Source organism: Canis lupus, chromosome 17 (assembly GCF_003254725.2).
Source record: "Canis lupus dingo isolate Sandy chromosome 17, ASM325472v2, whole genome shotgun sequence".
NCBI lineage: Eukaryota > Metazoa > Chordata > Mammalia > Carnivora > Canidae > Canis > Canis lupus.
The window spans coordinates 26,036,105-26,062,698 of NC_064259.1; the positions used below are offsets into that span (position 1 = coordinate 26,036,105).

Here is a 26,594-nt window from a genome sequence, read left to right on the forward strand (position 1 = left end):
TATAGTGAGGTCTGTAGGGAGAGAGAAGGTTGGAGTCAAATTGCAGTGTGTTCTGATAATCTCACTAACAAATTGAGATTACTGTGTTGACAATAAGATGCTAGAGCTTTTGGGTGGGGGGTGGTAATTTCATGAAAAAAAGAAGCTTTGGGGGAAGATTTATCTGGTGGCAATGTGAGACAGACTGGAGAGGAAACTGGGAGCTGGGAACCCAGTCAGGAGACAGCTGTTGTAACAGTCCAGGCAGGAGATAACTAGCCTGGAAAAAGAGGGGACAGATGCCAGTTTATAAAGGGGACAACCAACTGGCCTTATTGACTGTCCACAGAAAGCCAAGGGAAGGGAAGAGACAAGATTTGCTGTGGCCAGAGTTTTAGTATGAAGGAAAGGATGGATCTATTTCCATTTTCATTTGGCCTTATTTTCAAACTTAATTTAATTTTTCTTTGTGGATTCACAAGATACTTCTGAAGATATCATTAAATCCACATTACATCAAAATACTTCTGCTGCTCTTGGATGACAAACTACATAAATAAAGTACTGTTTTTTCTACTGTGCTCTTTGGAAAATAATATTATGTTCTTGATTGCAACTGATTATGTTAAAATTCCCTAGGGACCCTTTTGGTTTAAAGCAAGGGGCAGGGGAAATCCCTGTCATAGTTGTAGAGTGATTCAGTGGGTTTTTCTGGTAACCCTGATAATTTTGTATGTAGTGAGGCTCTAGATACTCTACCTTATTTTCCAGCCCATTAACCCTAAGAATTCTGCTTTCTCTCTTAGGGGGTCCTGCACATTGTTCAACTTCTTTCTGGCGCTTTCTTGTTTTCCTGCAGCTCCACAAATAGGTTTCTGTGTAAAAGTGGGGTTGTAAGGTCAAAGGTGAATCACTGCTTTATTCTTGCCTTTTTGCTTTTTCCTTTCTTTGCTGCTGTTCCAGACATAGTTCATTTTTGACTCATGAGATTGTTCCTGCAGGCGTAAATTATGGCTGCTCCTATCAAAAGAATCCTACTCATGCCTAAAAGGGACCGTTAAAACCATCTCGTCTGTCCCTTTGCTCTCCCGGGGTTCTTCACTAACATGCCCTTTTTGATATTTCTTCTCATTCCTTAGGCATCACATCCCTGCCAGTCCTTTGGGAAAATATCCATCTTTGTCACTTTTATAGCACAACGTTATAACCATTTGGCTTGATAAGTGAATCTTGAACTGAAGATCCTTATAAAGAAGCCACACTTATGAAAAAGTAATTCATAGCACAGACTATGAGGCCAGGAGATTGTGGTCAGAGGATGAGCGGACATGTCAGACCAAGGATAATCCTCCTGCCTAGGATGCTTCCTGTCGAGTTCTTTCCACCAGGCTGACCTCACCCACCCCCAGGTGGATGGGAGAATTGCAGTCTCAGTCTACCACTGCTGAAGGCAGTTGCTGTTACGTGGGAGGTGGGCATAGGAAGTGGAACAGGTAAAGAGAAAAAGACACACGCACACAAGTCCCCCGCCAAAGCAATTTAAGGCTGAATTTGAGGAAGGGTCACAGTAGGCATACTTTCATTTTTAACTCTAAAGGATGGTGGGCTAAGGAATAAGTGCATCAGTACATTTCATAACAACTTTAGGTAAATTATTTAATGTAGAGAATATAAGATTAAACCACAGTGAATTGGCTGTCAATGAGAAGACAAAAAGGACTTTGTTATAAGGATGTTACTGTGATCAGTACCATAGGTGTATTAGAAATTGATTCAGTGCTTCAGGGAGTGATTCTCAGAGCAATGGCCTGGGATGACCAGAAGAATCTCCATTATCCCCTCCAAAATTTGCCTTGAAGTCATGGAGGAAAAGATGCCTTGTTGAAACATGGTGGGGCTCAGCAAGGAAAGGGAGGTGGACCTTGTAGTCATAAATTAACAAAGTCAAAATGGCTTTAGAAGAGGAGATTGCTAACATACATTTGAAGAAGGTTACTGTAATTGTCCAGTAAAATATTTATGATCTATAAAGGAACTATAAGTCTTGTCCAGACAGGGGAGTAAAGCATTAAGCATCTTTTTGTTTGCTGAAATGTTTAACTTATAGAATAGGTGATGTGGAGTTCTGGTGATTTCTTTGCCAGTATTAAGTTTTTAATAGTCTTTTTCTCTTTCCTGAAGTGGCTTGTATAAGACAAGGATTCCTTGATGACTTGGTGTACTTTTTCTTTAAAATTACCTAGCCTTGTTTTAATTTTAATTGATTTATTTGGTTTTCTATTTCTTTAGCTCATTTGTATAATTTGTTTATAGCATCTTGTTTCAAAAAATTACTAATCTTATTTGTGCCAGTTTCTTTTATTCTAACTGGAATTTAGTTACACATTTGTCCATTTCATTTTTTTTCAAAGAGCCAGCTTTTGGTTTTGTTAATCATTTCTATTCTTTCTTTATATTTAATATCTTATTATTTTCTTCTTTCTTAAGTTTATTTGACATTTTTCTACCATGTTAAATTGAACATTTTCACTAATTTATTGTCATTTTTTATAATAAACCCATAAGATCACAGATTTTCCTATAAATACTGCTTGTCACCTGGGTGGCTCAGTTGGTTAATTGCCTTCAGCTCTGCATCCTGCTGCCTACTCGGTGGGGAGTCTGCTTTTCCCTCCCCCTCTTCCTCTGGGATATCTCTTGCTCTTACTTTCTCTCAAATAAAATCTATAAATAATAAATAAATAAATAAATACATACATACATACATACATACATACATACATACTGCTTCAGCCATATCCTGCCAGTGGTGATATATAGTATTTTCATAAAGCTCTAAATATTTTATACTTTCTACGTTTTTCCCTCATTTTGGTTTCCTTCTCTCTCTTTTTTTTTTTTTTTTTGGAATGCATCTTTAAGTTTCCAGGCATTTTTTTTAAAGCTATTTACTGTTGATTTCTTATTTAATTTCAGAGAATATGGTCTGTTATACTTTTAATTTTGCTTTTTTTACACAACTAGTAATTTTACTTCTTAATAATTAGTTAAATATAATGACATATTTCATCAGTTTCCTTTTTTTTTTTTTAAGATTTTATTTATTTGGGATCCCTGGGTGGCGCAGCGGTTTGGCGCCTGCCTTTGGCCCAGGGCGCGATCCTGGAGACCCGGGATCGAATCCCACATCGGGCTTCCGGTGCATGGAGCCTGCTTCTCCCTCTGCCTATGTCTCTGCCTCTCTCTTTCTCTCTCTGTGACTATCATAAATAAATAAAAATTAAAAAAATAATAATAATTAAGATTTTATTTATTTGAGTGAGAGAGCGCACAAGCAGAGGGGAGAGGAAGAAGCAGGTTCTCCGCTGAGCAGGGAGCCCAAAGTGGGGCTTGATCCCCTGACCCCAAGATCATGACCTGAGCCAAAGGCAGACACTTAACCGACTGAGCCACACAGGTGTCCCGTTTTATCAGTTTCTGTTCTCACCATTGATCATTTATTGTATCCCTGTCTTTCTCTCTGATTTCCCTTTTAATTTTTGCAAGAAAGGGTCCTTCAATAGTTCTACTTAGGACCAGCATCTGATAAACTCTCTTAGTCTTTGTACATCTGAAAGTGTTTGACTTCACATTTACTCTTGAGTGGTAAATATACCTGGTTATAAAATGTTAGGCACGACAATTATTTTGATGAAAAGCTTTACACGTATTATCCTATTGTTTTCTACATCTTTTGTTGCTAATAAAATATCTGCTGTTCTCATTGTCATTCTTTTGTAGGTTTCAGAATTATTTTTAATGTTTTGCACTTTCATCCAACATAACTAGATGTTGGTTTATCTTTATTTATAATGTTTGGTACAAAAATATACTTTTGATCATAGAATTTAGATCTTTGTTCAGTTCTGGGAAATACTGAACCTTATTTCAAATACTGTGTCCTGACATTTTCTGCATCTTTTTACTGTGGCACGTCAATCAGATGTATGTTTGAGCCTTACCTCTCATACTTTCTTTATTGCTTTTTTGTTTTTTAATCTGAATTCCTTGTAGATTTCTCACTACTGCTTTCCAATTCATCAGTTCTCTCTTTTTTTTTTTTTTTTTTATTTTTTAAAGATTTTATTTATTTATTTTTTTTTTTTTTTTTGACTTTTATTTTTTTTTTTATTTTTTTTTTTTTATTGGTGTTCAATTTACTAACATACAGAATAACACCCAGTGCCCGTCACCCATTCACTCCCACCCCCCGCCCTCCTCCCCTTCTACCACCCCTAGTTCGTTTCCCAGAGTTAGCAGTCTTTACGTTCTGTCTCCCTTTCTGATATTTCCCACACATTTCTTCTCCCTTCCCTTATATTCCCTTTCACTATTATTTATATTCCCCAAATGAATGAGAACATATAATGTTTGTCCTTCTCCGACTGACTTACTTCACTCAGCATCAGTTCTCTCTTTGCATGCAGTCTAGTTTTGTTTTTTTTTTTTTTTTTTTTTTGTCACCTATGGAGGTTTGTTTGTTTAAATGTCTCTTTCAATTCCAAAATTTCCAGTTGGTTTTTATTTACATTTCCCTGCTCTTGTTTAATTTCTACCTGTTTTTTGTGTTGCAATTTCTTGTTCCATTTAAATTTTTAAAAATTTTGTAGGGAAATTTAAGGTGCTTTGGAATTGTTTGAGTCTCAAATTCTGTTTATTAATGTGAATGATTAAGGACTGACAGGAAGTTGACATTAGCATTTTATACCTGAATCTATGGTTTATTTAGCTATGATTGTTCATCATTTTTGCCTTTAAAATCTGACCTTCAATAGAGTAAAAGCTTTTAGAACTTTACAAGAAGCTCTCAAGTGCAACTATGAACACTGGCAGATCTGGGAAAACTACATCCTCACCAGCACTGATGTTGGGGAATTTTCAGAAGCCATTAAAGCTTATCACCGGCTCTTGGACTTACGAGACAAATACAAAGATGTTCAGGTGAGAGATTCATATTTGTTTTTTCAACTTGTGATTGGCATTAATGCTTGATTATATGATTGTGATACTGACTAAATATGTATTTGGTTTTGGTTCTGGTTTCTGGCACAGAGATCCAAAAGCTTTGGAATTTCCTAAATGATGACAGCCAATAAAGGTGTCTTCTGTTGTGTTATGAGGTGACTTTTGGAAAGCACCTAAGGATGGTGATGGTTGCCAGGAAGTACAGGGCTGGAGCTTTCATTCCCATAACCTCTACTCCCTTCTTCCTGTGATCTCCTGGGAGGGAAGAGGGTCTGGAGATTGAACTCCCATCAACAATGGCCAATGATTTAATAAGTCATGTCTATGTAATTGAGCTTCCATAAAAACCCAAAAGGAGGGATCCCTGGGTGGCGCAGCAGTTTAGCGCCTGCCTTTGGCCCAGGGCGCGATCCTGGAGACCCGGATCGAGTCCCACGTCGGGCTCCCCGTGCATGGAGCCTGCTTCTCCCTCTGCCTGTGTCTCTGCCTCTCTCTCTCTCTATCATAAATAAATAAAAATTAAAAAAAATACTAAAAAAACAAACAAAAAAACCCCAAAAGGATAGGGTTCAAGAGCTTCTGTGTTGGTAAACACATGGAGGTGCAGGGAGAATGTACATCTTGAGAAAGCATGGAAGCACCATGCCTTTTCCCACATATTTTGCCTTATGCATCTCTTCCATCTGGCTGTTCCTCATAATAAACCAATAATCTAGTAAGTAAGATGCTTCTTGAAGTTCTGTGAACTAACTACTCTAGCAAACTAATCAAACCTGAGGAGGGGTGATTTGGAATCTCCAATCTATAAAAGCACAGGTGACAACCTGGACTTGTGACTGGCATCTGAAGTGGGGAGGAGGAGGGACTGGCAGTTTTATAGGACTGAGACATCAGTGTGTGGGATCTGATGCAATCTCAAGGTAGATAGTGTCAGAATTGAGTTGGTAGTATGGGGAACCCCCCGAACCCACACACATCTATGTACATGTGCATGCACGTGTTCACACACACACAGGTCAGAACTGGGGACCAGAATCATCTGAATGATATAATTTGTTTCCTTGACTCTACACAGGAAAATTTTGTTAAACATACGTGATATATAAAACAAGTTTTTTTTCTTTAGTTGAATATTCTTCATTATGTATGCTGGCATTCCAATGTCAAATATGTTTGTGTAGTTATAGACTGACTGTTACTGTGACTCAGTTAAGGAGAACTGATAAGTGGTTTACATACGTACAGTCAGCTTGCAGGAACAAAATAGAATGATGTTTGTATGATTTATTGCTTTGGTTATCTCAATGTAATAGCTAGAATAAGTCTCATACTCATTGATTCACTCATTGAACAAGCATTTACTGTATACTTTCAGATTTTTTTTTTAATACTTTGAGATGTTTTGAACAATATAGAAATGAAGACTAGCATTTTCTTTGTAGTGGTTAGTGAAATGATCCTCTTGGTGAGATGAAGTCAGAATGGTTAACTCTTAACACTGTCCAAAAAATATTAGATCCTTTCAGAAAATGTGGGGGACTTGAAGCCACTGTGTTTGTCATCTTGTGGTTGAACTGTGGTTGAAGACTGTACAAACACAAGGCTGCGCAGGAGCCTATGAGTTACAAAGTCAAGAGGCTTGAAAATATAACACTTTATTTGCATTAGTCAGCACATGCTATTTAAAATGAGGAAGTTGAAATAATGAAAAAAAATATCTAATGTATGATAATACCTATTTTTATGACCTGTTATCTGTACTCCAGCTGTTCCAAAATCTGCCCTTTCTGGGCCCTGTCATTTAGCCCTGCCCCTCAACCTGTCTGCCTGGTCTTGCAAACTCAGGCATATAACTGGCCAGGCTCAGCTTCTGGGCTGTTCACTTCAAAGATCTTTGGCTTCAATTAGAAAGATATACCTACTTCCAGGACGTATGTTGACCCCTTTGAGTTAGTTTTCTTTTTCTTTTATTCTTCCATCCTTTCTAAATACTGTACATTGACTGTACACTGATCAATTAAAATGTTAACAGAGGCATAGCTGAACTTTACATCCTAGAGAGGATAGGAGCCCTAGCACATTTATTTGTATAGTTTCCTGCCAGTCCTGTGGACAGAGCTGAAACTTTCTGCTGAGGCAGTTCTTTCTCTTCTATACCTAGCCTGTGGACAAAGGGTACTGATGAGGCTCTGTATGTTCGAGGATCTCAGTATGTTACCAAACCACTGAGAATGAGGCAGAGATTCCAAGGTGCTTATCCTCCTGTTTACTTCAACTGTAGTTTTTTAAAAAGATCTTTCTTTACTAGAAAGCATCCTAAAGCCTATTCCTAAAATCTCAGGGAGAATATAAATATTTTATAGTGGTAGTTTATTCCATCTTATACTTGAAATAAATTCTGGGTTTTTTTTCTTTCACATTAAAAAAATGCATAAAACCTTGAAATCCAACACTTCTCATTTAGACACCACCGCTGGCTCAGTTCCAGCATTCTTTAGCATTACAAACTGTCAGAGCAGGAAGGGACCCTAGAGGAGGCCTGCAGGCTCAGCTACACAAACCACACACACATTAGAAAGGAGTGTGAAGCTCCCCTCCTACCTGATAATACTGGAAGGGTTGATTTTCCAACTTGTCAACCTGCTTTCCTGTCCTGCTGGTGTCGCTGCTGGGGATGTCATGTCTTCTGAATTGTCTTAGAATTGACTCCTTGGTCAATCTGATCCCATTAGTCTTCTATCATGTGTCTCCAGTTTCTTTTTTTTTTTTTTTTTAAGAGTTTATTTATTTATTCATGAGAAGCACAGAGAGAGGGAAAGGCTGAGACGCAGGCAGAGGGAGAAGCAGGCTCCATGCAGGGAGCCCAATGTGGGACTCGATCCTGGGTCTCCAGGATCACAACCTGGGCCAAAGGCGGCACTAAACCGCTGAGCCACCAGGGCTGCCCTACAGTAGTATTTTTTTTTTTAAGATTTTATTTGTTTGAGAGAAAAAGAGAGAGAGAGGAGCAGAGGGAGAGGGACAAGTAGACTCTGTGCTGAGCATAGAGCCCAATGTGGGGCTTGATCTCATGACCCTGAGATCATGACTGGAACTGAAACCAAGAGTCAGATGTTCAACTGACTGAGCCACCCAGATGCCGCCATACAGTAGTATTTCATCTGGACATGAATTATTTCAGTGAGTTTGAAATTAGTTTCTATAAAAGTTCAGTGTTTTTAGAAACAATTAAGGGCAGCTTTAGGGTTCTTGAGACTTCCGTCCTGTAGCCCCACTACCACACACAGAAGCACCCAGTAATCGATCCTATTGTGAGAAATATTGCTTGTAAACAAGGCACTTTGGATAGCACTTTTGAAGATGTCTTAAGGCTCTTAGCTTAATTTTTACATTTGGATTTGGAGAAATATTACTGAGAACATAGTATCTAGATAACCAGAAATTTACTCAGATTAAATTATCATCTGTAGCACCTTATGATGGAGAAATTGCCACAGTGAGATAACGTGTCAGGACCTGTTACTAGCTTTTCTTACAAGTGTCTTAGAATGCTGATGGCAATGTTTTGTGTCTGGCAGGTGTGGGTAGAATCGCTCTGTAGTGATGGAATCATCATGGAAGGGAAGTCTTGATAGCTAGTGATGAGCTTGGTCATATTTAGCCTCATGGAATATTTGTCTGTCATCATGCTTTATTACAATTAGTGTGGACCAAGACGATTGATAGGTTGTCTGTAATATTTTTTTATCTTGGCTAAAAAATTTTTTTACTTAATTTGACTCTATAAGTTGGCAAGAGATGTCTTTCAAAAAACCCCTGATATTCTTACGTTTGACATTACCTGACCTCATTCTCTTTTAGTTTGGTTTAAAAATTTATTTATTTAATTTTTATATTTGCATATATACAAATGTGATTATTGTCAGTTTCATTGTTTCTTTTTGTTTTACTTTTGCTAAGCCTTTAATATCATCACAGTTTGATTCTTTACAGTGTAATCATTATTTTTCCATTTTAATGATTGATAATGTGCTCAGTTATTTATAGTGTAAAGCATGTATTGTCCATAGTTATTACCGACTATATAAAAAAGAATGAGTGCCATTTTCAGTGTATACAAATACATTATTTGAATAATGAAGTCACAGTCATTTAAAAAATACAAATATTTTAGCCTTGAAATCCTAATATTAAAGGAAAAGAACCAAAATAGGCCAGTCATGAAGCTAAAAGAAAAAAGAGGCATTCACATTTTTAGAAATTGTTTTAGTGTTAGTGTTGGACATGCCTCTTCTGTAAGGGCCACAGTACTTTACAGCCTTACGTTGCCCATTTGTGCAAACATGTCCAGATGAATTCACTGTTTAATGTTAAGAATCTTACAACATGCCAATTTGAGTTGTAGCCCTTCATATCATAGAATGCTAATTAAAATCATATTTTTGCATATGTCATGCCTTTCATGTATATATGCAAATAGATTTTGTTACCTTTCAGCTATTGGTAACTTTATGAAGGAGAGTTGTGATACATAATTAACAAAAATGTTTGCAAGCCCTTTTACACTGAAAGTTATAACATTAAATTTTTCTTTTTTCTTTTTTTTCTTATCCAGAGAACCATTTTAGTCTGTTTTTTTTAACTTTTAAAACTTTTTTTAAAAAGTTTTAAAACTTTAAAAAAACTTTTTTTTTAATTATTTTTTTATTGGAGTTCTGTTTGCCAACATATAGCACAACACCCAGTGCTCATCTCAAGTGCCCCCCTCAGTGCCCATCACTCAGCCACCCCAGCCCTGCCCATTTTCATTGTTTCTTTTGTGTGTGTGTACGTGTTAAATTTATACGCCCCTAATACATAGAGTAAATTAGCTACAAATTATTTTGTATTTTTCAATGTTTGTAATAAAAGAACTATCTGTATCACTTTTTCCTTTTTTTCTCTATGCCCTAATTTTGACTAATGCATAAACTAGTAAAACTCAGGAATTTTATCATAGCACATATTTATATTCATGTCTAGATTATACATATGTATTTTAGTTACCATAAAACAAAATTTCATATTCCTGCATAATTAATCTCTTTAATTTTCCAGGCTTTTACTATTGTAGATAATGCCATGAGTATCCTTGCAGATAACTCCTTGTGAATACCATGCTTCTTTCCTCAGGGTACATTCTAATGTTGATTTGTTAATTTTTTCTTTTTTCTTTTTTTTCCTCCTCTTCTTTCTCGCCCTCCTTAGCCTTCTCCTCCTTCTTTGATTACTGGGGCAATTTTTTAGGAAAAGAATTTAACTATTGCAGTATTACACTCCATTTACTATTTATAAATGGAAGAGGAAGGGAAGGGAGTTAACGTATATCAAGTGCTTGCTGTGTTTCTGGCACTTCACATGGGTTATCTTTTAATAGGGCATTCAGCATTTTTAGGTGGGTACTAAATATTTCTCATTTTACAGTGGGTGAATGTGAACCATAAGGAGGTTATATAACTTGACCAGTCATTTAGCTAGTAGAAACCAAAGACAGGAATCTCATTTAGGTATGCCTGTTTTTCTCCTTTGTGTCATGTCTTGAAGTCTATGGGAAGATTCATGTTAAAAAACTCATTTCTATATTAGTGAGTATGTGAACTACATTACAAAGTTTTTAAAAATTGGGGCATAAGTTATATAGGTTAAAATTTATAGATCTTAAGTGTTAGTCGATGTGTTTGGATCACCACATGTTCTTATATAGCCAACCCCCAAAATAGGTATGGTACATTTTCATCATCACAGAAAGTCCTCTTATGTCCCTTTCCAGTCACTTATACCACCACCCTTGCCCCTCAAGCTAGGCAACTGCTTTCTGATTTCTGCACCATAGTTCAATTTTGCTTTTTCTTAAATGTCATATACAGAGACTCATACACTGTATGTTCTTTTATATTGCCCTTGTTCTTTGTGTGGATTTCCATGTGGTATATTCTTTGGAAAGGTGGGGGAGGTGGTGGTGCTGAACAGTGGGCAGGTTGCCAACCAAACTGAAGTCTTGGAACAAATGGTGGCTCCCTGAAAGAAAAGAGGGGTGAGGGACACCTGGATGATGGCTCAGTGATTGAGCATCTGCCTTTGGCTCAGGTCGTGATCCTGGAGTCCTGGGATCAGGTCCCACATCAGGCCTCCCTCTGCCTATGTCTCTGCCTCTCTCTCTCTGTGTCTCATGAATAAATAAATAAAATCTTTTTTTAAAAGAGGGGAGGGAATGGATATAGTTTATTTAAATTATATCTGTAAAATAGGTATTATTTCCATTTGATTCCTGAGGTATCTGAGGCTCAGCAAGGTGAACTAGTAAGGCTGATATTTCATAGCTGGCAAGTGGTAGTAAAGCCAAGACTTGAAGCCTAATGTCTCATCTATTTAACCTAAAAACCTGTGCATGCCTTTTCTATAATTGAAGACATTTTTTTTTTCCCTGAAGAAGTGAAAATGCAAATATTAAACTGTCTACCTTGCTGTGATAACCGAGATTTGGGGAAGCCATGGGTCAGGGTTATCAGGCCAGGAAACAGAGCAAGTTCTTTAAAGAGCTCCAAGTGGAGCAGGGAGATAGCCAAGATTGGAAGCGGAAAACTGCTTCATTCCTGGCCTGGAGCCCACTTGGAAGTTTTTGTAATTGGACCTAAGGCAGTGCCATTCCTTCTTGCTTTGAAGACCTTCAGAACTCAAAAGGCCAACACCTTGTGCTTTTGGCCAAGATTTGATTTTGGTGAGACTTGGCCAAAGAGTTCAAGGTTAGTGTTGGGGAAGGGGATAGCTAGGTCTTTCTCTGTGTGGGGATTCTTCAGCAGGTACATGGGAATCACTGTTCCTCCATGTGAGGAAACGTGAACTCTCTTCAGGGGCTAGAGGTGGCTCTCCACAGTCATTCTCTGCTCTCTGCATTCCCTAGGCTCAGGAGAGAAAACGAAAGTTCTCTATCCCCTAAATGCATGAGAGCTGCAGGCAAGGGATTAAGAGGTCATCACAAGGCATCCGTGGCGTGGCGTTGGTTTGGGGAGAATGTGAGGAACTACATGTTGTTTATATTGATTAGAGTGAAATCCCTTTAAGCATCCTGGCTTAAAAAATGTACTTAGATTACTCTATGATACATCAAATGAATTCCAAATGGACCAACTATATGCAAAATATTTTTTCATCTCATAAAAATATCAGGAATAGAAGTGGATACTTCGCAAATTTTCTGAACTTTAAAGCAATAAAAGAAAACTTGAATTTTTATGACCACATTTTAAAAATATGTGACAGAATATTTGTAACAAATAGGAAAGATAAAAAAATTAATTATACCCTTATTATATAAAGAGTTAACATCTGCTGTGGAAATGAAATGTGACAGAACAGAGGATTCAGAAACAGACTCGAGTAAGTATGAGAATGTAGTCCATGAGGAAGATGACATTCTCAATCTGTGGGATAAAAATAGAACATTCAATATGTATTAGAATAGTTGGCCAAGCATATGGGATAAAAAACTAAAGCTCTGCTTCACTGCTTAAACCAAAATAAATTCAAGTGGACCAGATATTTAAATTGGAATGCCTTGAGAATTAGGATTATGTTGTAAATAAGAGCATTGATTCTGAAGCTAGGCAGTCCGGGCTTGTAGCCTGCCTCCACCGGTCACTACCCTCCGGCCGTGGGGAAGTTAATCACTTTGTGCCTCACCTTCACAGATGAAGATGAAAATAGCACCTGCCTCCCAAGGATTATTGTGAGGATTAAATGAGTTGATATATGTAAAGGGCTTAGAATAGTGCTTGACACGTACAGGTGTTCTAAGTGTGGCCGCTTTCGTTGTCGTCATCATCATCATCATCATCACCGAAAAAGTAAGGCCATTAAGGCACTAAAAGATAAGAAAGTATGGCAAATATGTTTTATAAGATTGGGGTTGGAGAAATTATTTTTAATCATGATTCAAAAGCCATGCTCCAGTAAGGAAAAGTTTGAGAGATTTGATACTTGAAACTTCTACACGTGGGGAAAGAAGGCCATCTGAGTGGGTGCCAGAGATCACCATCCCTAGAAGGGAGAGGCTGTGACATGACAGCCATTCATTTAGTGCTTCCTGACTGAACCTGGAAGGTCATTTGGGAGAAGCCAGGTAAGTGCCCTGGGGAGAGGCTGTCTCAGTGACTTCAATGTTGTCTGAATCTTTCTACTCAAGACTCCTGGATTAGTCTCCTATGTCTGCTCTAATAAGTTACCAAAACAGACTTGGCGTCTTCAAAAAACAGAGGTTCATTCTCACCACTCAGTTCTGAAGTCTAGAAGTCCAAAATCAAGGTGCTAGCCAGGCCGTGCTTCCTTTGAAGACTGTGGAGAACAATCTTCCCTTGCTTCCTGTGGATGGTGGTGGCTCCAGGCATTCCTTTAATTGCGGTGCCCTTGCTCCAGTCTCTCCCTCTTCCCCTACTTCTGTACCACCTTCTCTGTGTGTCCTCTCCCCTTCTTAGAAGGACATTAGTCATTGGATTTAGGGCACACCAAAATCTGGTATAACCTTTTCTTATTTTTAATCCTAACAACCCAACCCTAACCCTGGTATAACCTCATTTTAATTAATTATATTTATTTGCAAATTATATCTGTTTCCAAATAAGATCACATTGTGAAGTTTTGTTTAGACATGAATTTGGGGAGGATGCAAATTCATGACAGCTGTCCTCCCCAGATATTGGCTTTACACTGGTAGTATATGCCAGTGGGAAGGCCTAATACAAGCCCAGGACCTAAGCAGTGCCCTTCCTTGTGAATCCAGGCCATAGGAGAATCTCACCCCTTGGGTGAGCTTCACCCTGCCCCATCCCACTGCCACCAGGTGGTCTGGCTCCTCAAGAAACCTCGCTGTTCTCTTTCAGGCACGACTTTCTTCCCGTGCCCACGTTTTTGAGTAGCCCTCTAATGGCCTCACCAGGTAGAGGGCCAGGCCTCCGGGGCCTGTTGCTGTCCACCTCCCACCCAGCCAGGCCTTCTGCCCTGCTGTACCTACAGGTCCCTGGCTTACACGGCTGGCTCTGCTATGTTTTAGTCTCTCCAGGCCGATGGCACATGGTGTATAGAGCAGCGCACCTGTGAACATTGGCAGCTGGCACCTCCACCCATGGCTGCCCTTCTCCCCAGCCAGTTTCTGTCTCCCACAGTTTCTCACATGTCTACTGTTTCTGCCTCAGATTCATCAACTTTATTCTTTCTCAAGCGATGTATGGTGTTGAGTTCAGAAAGAGGAGCTAGCAGTGCGTTAGTCCATCAGCTTGTGGGCTATATTATTTCCATAATGAAGGTTAACAGTAAAGCTGATTTCACACTGGAAACAAATGAGTTCAATATAAATTAAGAAAACATTTAAATATCTTTAAAAGGAAATATGTGTACTCAGCACTAAGTAATAAAAGAAAATTCAAAATAACAGTTGCATATACCTTTAATAGAACAAAATATCAAAGATTTAAAAAATAATGATATGCCCAGTGCTGGTAATATGCAATGAAATGACCATTTTCATATACCACTGGTAGGCATCTAATTTGATTTAGCCCTTTTATTTTTTTAAAAGATTTTATTTATTCATGAGAGACACAAAGAGAGAGAGGCAGACACAGGCAGAAGAAGCAGGCTCCATTCAGGGAGCCCGACGTGGTACTCGATCCCAGGATTCCAGGATCACGCCCTGGGCTGACGGCAGGAGCTAAACTGCTGAGCCACCCAGGGATCCCCTGATTTAGTCCTTTTAGGAAGCATCAAACTCACTTCCAGAGTCTTAAGATGTTTATTCCCTTGATTCTATAATTGTGTTCTGGAATTCTCTCTCTCTCTCTCTCTCTCTCTTAAATATTTTCTATTTTTTTTTTTAAGTAACCTCTACAACCCATCGTGGGGCTTGAACTCACAACCCTGAGATCAAGAGTCACACGCTCCACTAATTAAGCCAACAAGGTGCTCCTATTCCTGGAAATCTAACCTAAGGATAGCTTCAGTGTGGGGAAAAAAAAACTCTGGGCGCAAAGATACATATAGAAGTGTAACTTATAGTAATAATAACAGTGGCAGCAGAAGGAAGCAGCCTATTTATCGGACTGCAGGGAAATTGTTAAATAGACAATAGTCTGTCAACCTAGTGGAATATTTTATTTATTCATGAGAGACACAGAGAAGAGAGAGTCAGAGACACAGGCAGAGAGAGAAGCAGGTTCTAAGCAGGGAGCCTTATGCGGGACTTGATCCCAGGACCCAAGGATCATGCCCTCGGCCAAAGGCAGGCACTCAACCGCTGAGCCACCCAAGCATCCAGTAAAATATTTTAAATCCACTACAATGATCCATTTTAAAGAGTATATGAAAACATAAAAAAATTCTATGACATAATGTTAAGTGAAATGGGTAAGATAAGACCATTTTCATAGTATTTTTTTTTCCATTTTCATAGTATTAAAGAATTTACAGAGTAAAAAATTTAGAAGAAATTCATTGCAATTAGAAAAAAACACTGCTTGTGTTTGGGAATTTTATTTTCCCTTTTTATTTTTTATTTGCTCTGATGTCTTGGGGTAGTAAAATCAATAAATCAATCTACAAAAACCTGTTTGGTTTTGGTTGATTCAAGATTTGGCAAAAAAATGATAATGAAATGACCAAAGTCACAAGTATGCATATTCCCCGAAAGAGAAATTTTCCTAGTGTAATAGAATTTATGGAAGAAATAATGGGAGTAGGGGGCTGTGCCTTAAAAATGAACACAAGGGACACCTGGGTGGCTCAGCTGTTGAGCGTCTGCCTTCGGCTCAGGGCGTGATCCTGGAGTTCTGGGATCGAGTCCCACATCAGGCTTCCTGTGTGGGGCCTGCTTCTACCTCTGCCTGTGTCTCTGCCTCTCTCTGTGTGTCTCTCATGAATAAATAAAATCTTAAAAAAAAAAATGAACACAATGAATGTTTGAGAGCAAGATCCAGGACCCAGACTGTGGGTTCAAATCCACTCTGCCTTCCACAGGTGTGTGACTCTGGACAAGTTACTTGACTCCTCTGTGTGTTCATAGAGGCCCTGGCTCTCACGCATGCTCACATGCTCTCTTCGTCTCTATATCTCTGTCTCATATATGTGTATACACACACACACACACACACACACGGAAGTGTTATCTACCATTATTGTCTTCTCATCATTTCATCAAAACTCAGTAGTCAAATACCACTGTTATTCAAAACCCATCTCCGTGCCTTACTTGCTAGGGGACCCAGAGAAAGTACATTTTGCCTCTCTTGCCTGAGTTTATTTGCAAAGTGGGGAGAGTAAAGTACCTGCCTGCTAGGGTCATTGTGAGAACCAAATGAGATCAGGTTGGTCATGTGCTCAGCACAGGGCTTGGCACACAGTGATGCTCACAGTGGCGGTAGCGGTGGGGGGCGGGGGAGGGCAGTATTGAGGGCTGCTACCATGGCAGGGGATTCTGTTTTTCTTTAGGTCTCTTTTGAACCAGAAGGAAATTTAGGGGCACATGGCAAGTGAGCTAACAATGAGGGTTTTGCTGTTCACTTCTGATGAAGTAAGGAAGTTGAGGATCAGTGGTCATTTTCAGTTAATATTGCTTTACAGTTTTGAAGTTCTTTACATGTATGCTGATTCCTTGATACAACAATTCTGTGATGTAGTAGATAGAACTGTCCTCCCTCATCACTGCTGTTTACCAGTATTGTAGTCCCCATATTTACAGCAGATTTTAGCAATTCTATAGATTTTCCTCTTCACTCTTGATCTAGCTGTTCATGAGTATTTGGTGTTTTAGGTAGATGCTGTGTCTGGTACTTTGTACTTAAAGTTCTTTGTCCTTTAATATATGTCCAAAGTTACTGTTTTGTAGTCAGTCTGGAAACTAGAATGTGACTTTTCTCACTAGCTAGTGGGATGAAAATGGTGATATTAGCCAGTAAATTATAAAATTAATGTTTTTTTTAAAAATAATTCTGTTACCATTCTAAGACCACTTTTTAAGATTACAAATTAACTCCATTGTTAATGTATTTTAATCACTCTGTTCCCTTTAGTGTATGAGGCTTTCTTAATTGCAAAAAATAACTTTTAAAAGAAGTTTTATTAAAATACAGTCTACATATAGAAAAGTAATACATAAACATAAGAATTTACATGAGAACACACCTGAACTTGAGTGAGATCATTGCCCATTCTGCCAAAGCCCCTACCAGCCCCATTTTAGTCACTAACCCCCTCCTCGTGCACACCAAGGAGATAATGTGAAAATAAAATCTGATAAGTGAATGTTTATGTTGCCTTCATTTTTTGTTTCATCTTCACCAATTTTTAAATGTGTTTATTCTTGCCTTTTCTCTGTTTTTAAATTAAAATTTTATTTTATGAAAATAATATACACACATATACAAGTGAAATAGTAGTCAAAGGCTTATAACAAAATATAGCAGTTTCCTGCTTTACTCCTTTATAGTCCTAAAGATCCTGCTCCCCAAGCAAGTATGTAATATTTAGTGTTTCTTTTGCCATTTGCATATTTCCATATTTCATAACATAAATATATACTGCTACTTTTTATTAACCAAATTTAGGTATTATCTGTTGACTCCTTTGCTTATATTAATAAGCAAAGACTTAACTCCCTTATGTCAAAATCTCTGTTACTTTCTTATTTTTTTAAAGGATATATATTTTTAAAAATTTTATTTCTTTTATTTGTTTATTTGAGAGAGAGCACAAGAACCCAAGTAGTGGGGATGAGCAGAAGGGGAGGGAGAGGGAGAGAGCTGACTGAGCATGGAGCTCAATGTGGGGCTCGATCTCATGACCTCCTGAGATCATGATCTGAGTCAAAACCAAGAGTCAAATACTCAACCAACTGAGCTACCCAGGCACCCCAACTAGTTTCTTATCTTCCCAGTATATTTACAGTAAATTTTTTGGTTAAATGAATATTCTCTATTAATATTCTATATGTATACATATAATATTCAAAATGAGTATTACAGACTACTATGGGGTCTTTTTTTGCTTTTTACAATGTTGATAATTGTCTTGGTTTTCATGTTTTTCTCTCTCTTTGTAAACCTCTTGTCTGAAATCATAGTGTCTCCTGCCTTTTTTCTTGCTTTGGCTCTGGATACAGTCACTAACCTTTTGTAATTGCTAAATCTGATGGAGTCTTTCATCCCTAAACTTTGGTAGCTGCGCTCTTCTTGTTACTTCCTCCGTCCTTGGTTTCCATGACCTCACTTTATCTCATCTTTCTGAGAACTCCTTCTTAGTCTTGCTTATGCCTAGACCCCTCTTTATCTTCCCTTAAGTGTAGCGCTTCTTAGGATCTGTAATCTGATTTTTATCCAACAGAGTCTCTTTAGGCAATATCTGCCATGGCCATGAATGACTTCTATGATCTCTTCCTCCTTATAGAACTTTCTTCTAAGTTCATTTACCTGGCCATTGAACATACAGATAGAGAGTATGAAGATATTTGTCGTTGCTTCCACTCTTGTTCAAGGTCCCAGCTGCATGTGACATATACATTCTCTTGTCCACTTTTATTGCTGTATGTAATTAGGACCCTGAGTCTGAGTTTAAATTCCTAAAAGGTACAGGTGTAAATCAGAGCACTCAGAGCACTCAGAATGAGAAGAGAGCCTTCAGAATGAGAAGAGAGAAGCATCAAGCCTGTAAAAGAAGAACCCTGCAAGAAGCCTTAAAAGGGAGCCCATGGAATCAGCATGTGATTCTAGATAGTGGTTCAGGATGGCTTGATGTTTATTTTTAAAAAGAGTAAAGGTGATATTCCAGCATATCTCAAGGTTTTTCACCATCTCTGTCATTGATGATGGTAGCCCTTTGTTTTTTGTTATTATTTTTTTTCTAGCTTACCACTTTGTTCTGTGCTTTTTTAAGGTCCTTAAAATTCTGGTCAGGGCAGTGGTTGACGGGATGACTGATCGAAGTGGAGATGTTGCAACTGGCCTCAAAGGAAAGCTGCAGGAGTTACTTGGCAGAGTGACTTCAAGAGTGACAAATGATGGAGAAATCTGGAGGCTGTATGCCGAAGTGTATGGAAATGGGCAGAGTGAAAAGCCTGATGAAAATGAAAAGGTAAGTCCTCTTTTGGTTCTCCTGGTTCCTTGCCTTTTGTTTGAATTATGTGTAGTGGATTTGCTTCTTTGATGGTTGGAGGAAGAGTTAAATAGCTTGAAAGGGAAGATTGATATACTCAGGTTTTCCATTTTGATTCAGAATCTTTAACATAAGCACTTTGAATTGTGGGCAGGTTAAGACTTGTAAGCATTTATCTTTTTTCTTTCCATGAATTTTTCTTACATAATTGTTCTCTGTTTCCTGCAAAAGGGTCCCTCCTGCTCCCCCACTGGAGCTGCAGCAAGCAGCTGTTCACATTATTTACCCTCGGCCCTTTCCATAGTCTCCTTGCTCAAGACTCAGGTGGAGGGGCCCAGGAACAAAAGAGGGTTTAGATCTGAGATAGGGGCTATGGAAGGGAAAAAGAAAAAGGAACTAGATAAGAATATTGAAGGAAAGCTTTTACGTCTAAACACAAAATGCTTTACAGAGGTTGTCCTGCCCCTTTCTCGAAAGTGCTTTAGAATACCAGTTACACCCAAGTTATGCCTTGGGCCTCTTATCTTAGAACTCAAAGGAGCCCCCAGAGTTTCCAAGGTTGAAATAATTGTTTTCTGTTCTTTTCAAAACATCCACAACAAATCAGATGTACTCCTGTGTGAGTTTGGAATTTGCTGCAGTACAGCTAATCTGTGGGATTCCTAGCCATCTCTCCCTCCTCAGTCCACCCAGCTGGCTTCTACTGTTGCTTGTCAGCCCAGAGAACACATACACACACGTATGCACACACTCCTACTTTCTGTCTTTCCATTTCTTATTGAATTATGTGCTCTCACCTATATGGAGTCAGGGGTAGTCTGAATTCTCTGATCTGTGACTTCTCCCTCAAGAATCTGCAGGATGGGGCTATAAAGAGTGTTTTAAACTTCCATGAGTGTATACACCTATCGGTAATTCTGTAGGTGTCACCAAGTTCATGCCTCATTCTCTAAACCAGGCTCTTCGGCTAGTGGCTATAAAGCTGAGGAAAGGTGTGTGCACTTCTTCTAGGTTTCCAAAGCTGGCATTTCTGGTTTTCTGTTTGGAGGGAAATGTTTCTATCCAGATACATCCATTTGATTGCTTTTAATTGCTTATTGCTGTTGGGTGTGCATCTGTACCCCTTCTTTGACGAGAATAATAAAGACTGGGCTGCATAACACAGATGTTCGTTTTTCAAGTTAGAATTAGTTCCATATGGCTTCCAGGAAGCAGAGTTTGAAATGTGAATTCTACTTGTTATTCTGAACATTGTTCTTTTTTGTCCTTAGGCATTCCAGTATCTCTCTAAGGCATACAAGTGTGACACACAGTCCAGTTCTTGGGAGAAAGATATGACATCATTTAAGGAAGTGGTTCAGAGAGCCTTAGGACTTGCGCATGGTATTTGATGTGATGTTCAATATCTCTGCCATGTATTAATGTGTTTTTACTGAAAACGTATTTGTTAAAAGTGAAGTTCCATTACAAATAATTTCAGATTATTTCATTATATGTAAACTGTCATATTTAATGCGGCAAATCTTTATAAGACCAACTACTATGTAGAAAGCACTTTGGAGCAATATGAGCAAATAGAGGCTGGAGTGGTATGTATGAAGGGTAGAGGCTTAAACACCATTGGAATAAGTGATGGTTATTAGGAGCTTTACAGCTGTGTCTAACCTTCAAATACACAGAATCTGTTTGTGCTGATGATGTTATATTAAGGAAGTTTGTTAACATTTCCTGACTCAGTCTTTCTTTATAAATGAAAATATTTATTCTCAGAAATATATAGATTACTGAAATACATAGCAATGTACAAAAAGCTATGGCATATGCAAAAGAAATAAAAAATATAATCCTATCCCTGCCTGTGGGAAATTTAGTGGGTAGTATTTGAGGGGAGAGATAACCTTACATAAAAGGTTGCATGCCTGTTGGGTATATTCCAGATAAAGGCCCCTTTTCATTATTTGCATTAATAAAAAATATACCAGTTAAATTTAATAAGGCATTTTTATATTTAGAATTGAATATGGATGTGTGATGCCCTGGGAATGCAGTTCAAATAAAATACTGAAGCCACAGTGTTAAAGAATTGAATCACGGTGACTAGGAACCTCTCCCAAAGTCCTCCTCTAACTTTTTTGGCAACTAATAGTTACAGTAATTGGGGAGCCACTGAGGGATGGGCCATAAAAAGAGCAGACCCTTGAAATCAGAGAGACCTAAACTTTAGAACCAGTCTGCCACCTACTTGGCTGGGTGGCATTGGGTAGATGACTTAACTCAAGTCCAAAAATGGGGGTAATGCCTACCTTCTTGTTAGGAAGAGTAAGTGAAAATATATTTAAACACTTAACAGTATCTTGCACACTGTTAAAATATGAACCCCTGACCTTCTCACCCCAAGCCTGTTCCTTCTGCAGTAGAGGAGCTCAGCTGTTTGATAAGGCATTCAAAACTAAAAAGAGAAAAAAATGAAGAACGGGGTAAAGCTTAACGTGTCTCTAAAGAAGTCACAGAATATTCAAACAGTTTAGAAATGGGCTTATTAGTAGTTGATAATTCAACTTGTGGTCTTTGATATTGACAAAAAGGATACAAATATCCAATTATCTGGGCCGCCTACCCCTTGACAGACTGGTAGACAGGATGAACTCTGTCTAGCTGAAATTCAGAGTGGACCACATGGAGGTTATTGCTGATAGACCCATGGAATGTGGCTCCAGTTCCTGTGCTTGGGCTGGCTTCACAGTGGGTGGGCTCCGATGGAGTTCAGGCCTGATGTCTTTGACCTTTGTGGATGTAGTACCATGTTTGAGGAAACCCATACCCAGGTGTATTATGTACATAATTATAGCAAGGTGCAATCTCCTTGGAAGAGTTTATCTTATCTACTTCAGATTGCCAACCCTAAATATTTCTCTGAACAGCTGGCTTTGTAACAGGCAAAGCCAAGATACTTTCTGTAATCACTCACTGATGCTATTAAACCTGTCAGATATAAGTCCACATGTTAAAGAAATGAGTAATGCAGGAAGAAAATCTTCATTTTGTATTTTCAAGTTGTTTTTAAACTGTTTTGGGCATCATTTTTTTCATCAGGGCAATTCTGGGAGAAAAAAAATGTTTTAAGTTCGCTTTGACTTTAATGAATTTGGTATTCCTACAACATTTTAAGCATATTTGAGTGGATGTTCAGCTTTAGTTTCTGGATATATTTTAGGTTTATGAAGATAAATCTTTACCTTTTCTTTGTTGCTTTTGTATACCAGTGGTCAATTGAGGAACGAACTGGGTTTTCTCTGTTATTCTATTCTCTGTTTTATCTTTCTCCCCAAAACTGTTGTCTACCTCACTCAATTCCGAGAATGGAAATACAACATTTAAAAAAAAAAAATGTCCACACATACACACATCTCCTGGGCAAAAGCTGGTTCCGTCTTTGCCATCCAGGAACTTTCAAAATAATAGTTATATGTTTTAAGGACAGTCTGCCCTCTGGAGGAAGCACTGCTATCTTAGATTTCCTGATGATTTCAAACAGCATTTTCTCTCCCTTTCCAGAGCTCTCTCTACCTTTGTCTCTAGTGCTTTTTGGAAACGGGGTCTAATAGTGTTTTTGTCTTTTTGCCGTATTTTGTTGTTTTTTTTTTTTTCGTGTTTTTTTCCAGAATGAAAATAAGGATTTAAAAAAAGAAGCACAGCCGTTTATGATATGTTCCTAGGTATTTAACAGCCCCATTGCTTCAGCCATGATAGTTACAGCTTTCTTCTCCTAAGGGGCACAGACATAATCCTCTCAGTTCACTCTGCCCTTCAAAATAAGTTGAATGTTGTTGATTATCATGCATTCTTCAACCCTTAGCTGAGAAATGTCAAAGTCGAATAATTACTTTGAAATGAGAATGTCAAAGTTGGTTCTCACCAACCGTGGAGATATTAATGATAAGACAATTTTGCCAGGCACAGGCAGTCTTCATCAATGGAGGAGAATTTACATGCAAATAAGGACTCCTCTATTTCCCATTCCTGATCTAGGGCACTATGTGACTTTCATCTTTGCCCTCTTGAGTGTAGTTTTAAAATAGGATCTGGTTATTGGTCTGTTTTGTGGCAAGCGTAATTTAGAAGGACAAAAACAAGAGCAAACCAGCAAAGAGATATCAGACATTGCATTTTTACAGAGCTTTTCACTTGTTCTTATAAAGCATTAATAACCAGGCCTTCTGCTTGGGAGGATTATACCCTCTCAATCATTTCATGTTTTAGGAAGGTGGGCTCCTGGGCATGCTGGAGACAGAGCTGTCATGCATGTATGATTTTGTTCTCTCCTGCTCCCTGCTGATGCCAGGCATGGCTCAGCAACCTGAGAGCTCAGTTGTGGTCACCGTTGAATCAAGCATAAAGATTGTTGAAGTCACTTCTTCCAGGGAAGGAAAACCTGAGTGTGAAAATGCAGCTAGAATTGAGCTGTAAATACTTGGTATGTTGCTTCCCTGGGCTGGTGTCATGGGCAACTGAGCCCCCATTAGGGACTTGGTATCCTGGGAAGCTACACCAAAGATGTGCTACATTTGGTTTTGCCCTCTGTAGGCACCTTTTGTCTTTTTGCCTAATTTCATAAGTGTATGTGTGTGTGTGTTTAGGGTCTCTTCCCAAAGATCTGTAACTTAGCAAAAATCAACCATTTTCCTAAAAATTCTCCATTTAGTAATAAGTGTGAAGAAGGATAATGGGAATTATGCACATAATTATTGTCCTTTTGCCAAAATAAAAATTTTCCATGTAGGACTATTTCTGAAGTCTGTACTATAAAATCTGAATTATTAAGTAATTGGCTTTTTGTACTTGTAAATTATCATTACCAGTATCTAATGCATGTTTTCCCCCATATTTATTTTTCAGTGGCTATAAAACACAGTAAAAACAAATCCAGTCCTCAGGAGGCTGTACAGGTGCTTTCTTCAGTTCGACTCAATTTACAGGGCTTGTTATCTAAAGCAAAGGTGAGAGTGAAATGTGAATTAATTAGAAGTGTCATAAGAAAAAAAGGACCTCTAGCATGAACTGACCGCTCTTCAATCATCTTTTATATCAGGGGTGATTTTAGGCCCACATTATGTTTTAAAGATTTTATCTATTTGAGAGAGTGAGCACAGGGAGGTGGCCAGGAAGGGGCAGAGGGGGAGGGAGAAACAGACTCCCCACCGAGCAGGGAGCCTGACACGGGGCTCAATCCCAGGACCTTGAGATCATGACCTGAACTGAAGGCAGAGGCTTAACTAACTGAGCCACCCGGGCACCCCAAGAGAGAATCCCTGAGGGTTTGGAGCCTGGGCTGTCTACCTGTGGCAGGTCAGGTGTGGGGCCGAACCTAGGAAATCAGTATAGTCCCATGTGGGTTATATCGCTGGAAGCAGACTGTAAAGGAATATAGTTTCTAACAGCATTCCTTAGTTTATAGGGGAGAGACATAGGCAGAGGGAGAAGCAGGCTCCTCACAGGGAGCCTGATGTGGGATCACACCTTGAGCTAAAGCAGATACTCAACGGCTGAGCCACCCAGGCGTCCCCACACTGCAACAGTTCTTATGTCATTCCCTTATGAAGTGCTGTACATGGTGTGACTATATAGTAATGTGACAAATCTTTACTAAACGTTGATAAAGTTGTGTGTTCAAGTGAATGCTCTTGGCTCCAAAAATCACTGTGTGAAACTCTAAGCTTATCTCAGTGATTATACCATCACTTGAAACATCTTTGGGACTCCCTTTTTAAAATAACCATCAGCACACTTGTCACGTGCTGTCATCTGTGGTAGTAATGGTAAACAAGTCATCTAGTCAGGTTTGATGAAAAAGGTAGATGGTGGGACACCTGGGTGGCTCAGTCAGTTAAGCGTCAGCATGGAATCTGCTGGAGATTCTTTCCCTCCGCCCCTCCTCCCCAAACCCTTGGCTCACACTCGTGCGTGCTCGCTCTCTCTCTCAAATAAAAATTTAAAAGTATAATTAAAAAAAGAAAAAGGTAGATAGTATGCTGAGTAAATTACATTTCTGATCAACACAGCAGACACATACACACACACATACAATGTGGTTGTAAAATCCTAAAGCTAATATTCTTGGGTGCCCATCCTGGCTCAGCAGATAGTTCCAAATGGGCTTTCCAAAATGTCTCAGCTATGAGACTTTATTGAAGTATGTTGTAATGTGCGTCCGTGGGCAATTCCTTTTACAGGAAGAGGGCACATTTATTTTTATTTTAATATGCTGGGCTTCTTTGCTTTTACCAATCTGATCATCTTTGTGGCCTCTGAGTCCTAAGCCATAATTAATTTTCAAATAATTAGCTTAAAAGGGATATGATTTGTATGAGCTTGAATATAAAATATATTTGTTTTGCTTGTATACACAACGAATAGATTTGTTTTGTTTGGATGAAAAATGTCCGTTGTTCATCCTGAAACCATCAAAATGAAATGAACAATCAGTATTCAGGGTAACCATTTTGAAGACTCATTTTGAAGAGCTCATTTGAATTTACAAGTTCAGGCATGTTGTTTAATGCCGGGTTTAATTTTGCAGCTTGCACATTTCCAGGGTGGTGAACAGAACAAACACTAGCCACTGCTACTACCATGTGGTCTTATTAGATTCAGGGAACTTTAATAATTCTATCCAATGTACCTATTTTATTTTAAAGAGATTGTCATTGTTTTGAGAGTTCTGCTTTGTTCTTCATGTTGCAGCAACTTTTTACAGATGTGGCCAGTGGAGAAATTTCCAGGGAGTTAGCTGATGAAACAGCAACTATGGACGCCCTAGTCATAGAGCTGCAAGGCCTAAGCAACCAATTTCGAAACCAGTACTGACCATCCTGCTGGGAACAGTTTTGGAAAAGGAGCTTTCGCCTTCTGAATTTCTCTTATACCTGTGTGTCTAAAGCACAAGATAATTGGTTTTTTAAATAAACTTCTCTTTAATGGCTAACGTTTATGTTTTGTGACATGTTTGGGTTTTCCGAAGTACATTAAGAGTTCCCTGTTTCTTTAGGCTTAGTCACAATTGAATCTAGTATATTTATATTATTCTGTACTCTGTGCTATGGTATTTCTGTACAAAGAACAAAAAATTAGAATTTTCTTTTTAGTGTAGGGTTTATTCTCTCTCAGCCTAGAATGAATTAGATCATCCTTTGGAAAAATTTAGTCTATAGCAGGAAAAAAAGTCACATACTACAAGTCTGTGGAATCATTAGATCGGCTGCTTTATTATCCAAAAATGATAAAAGGGTAGATTGAATGACAAAAACCTTTTTCCTTCTTGAGATTTTTGTATGTGTGTCAGAATGATTCAGGCTTGGCTAAATAAGAAATGTGGGCATGCCTTAGCTTCTAAATCAAGAAAAAAAATGACCTACTCCAAATTTTGACTGAGCCATTAGCCA

At 38.5% G+C, this 26,594-nt stretch overlaps 1 protein-coding gene across 2 annotated transcripts in view; it reads left to right on the forward strand.

The window, feature by feature from the left end:
* Positions 1-26,137, forward strand: part of TTC27 (tetratricopeptide repeat domain 27) — a 172,784-nt gene extending 146,647 nt beyond the window's left edge. For both annotated transcript variants that reach the window (XM_025454220.3, XM_049095466.1), the window contains 5 exons: positions 4,794-4,959; positions 18,937-19,134; positions 20,427-20,538; positions 24,052-24,152; positions 25,897-26,137. In XM_025454220.3, the coding sequence (XP_025310005.3) occupies positions 4,794-4,959; positions 18,937-19,134; positions 20,427-20,538; positions 24,052-24,152; positions 25,897-26,019 (700 nt within the window). In that variant the 3' untranslated portion in view covers positions 26,020-26,137. The remainder of the gene's footprint in view (positions 1-4,793; positions 4,960-18,936; positions 19,135-20,426; positions 20,539-24,051; positions 24,153-25,896) is intronic.
* Positions 26,138-26,594: the final 457 nt, after the last annotated feature.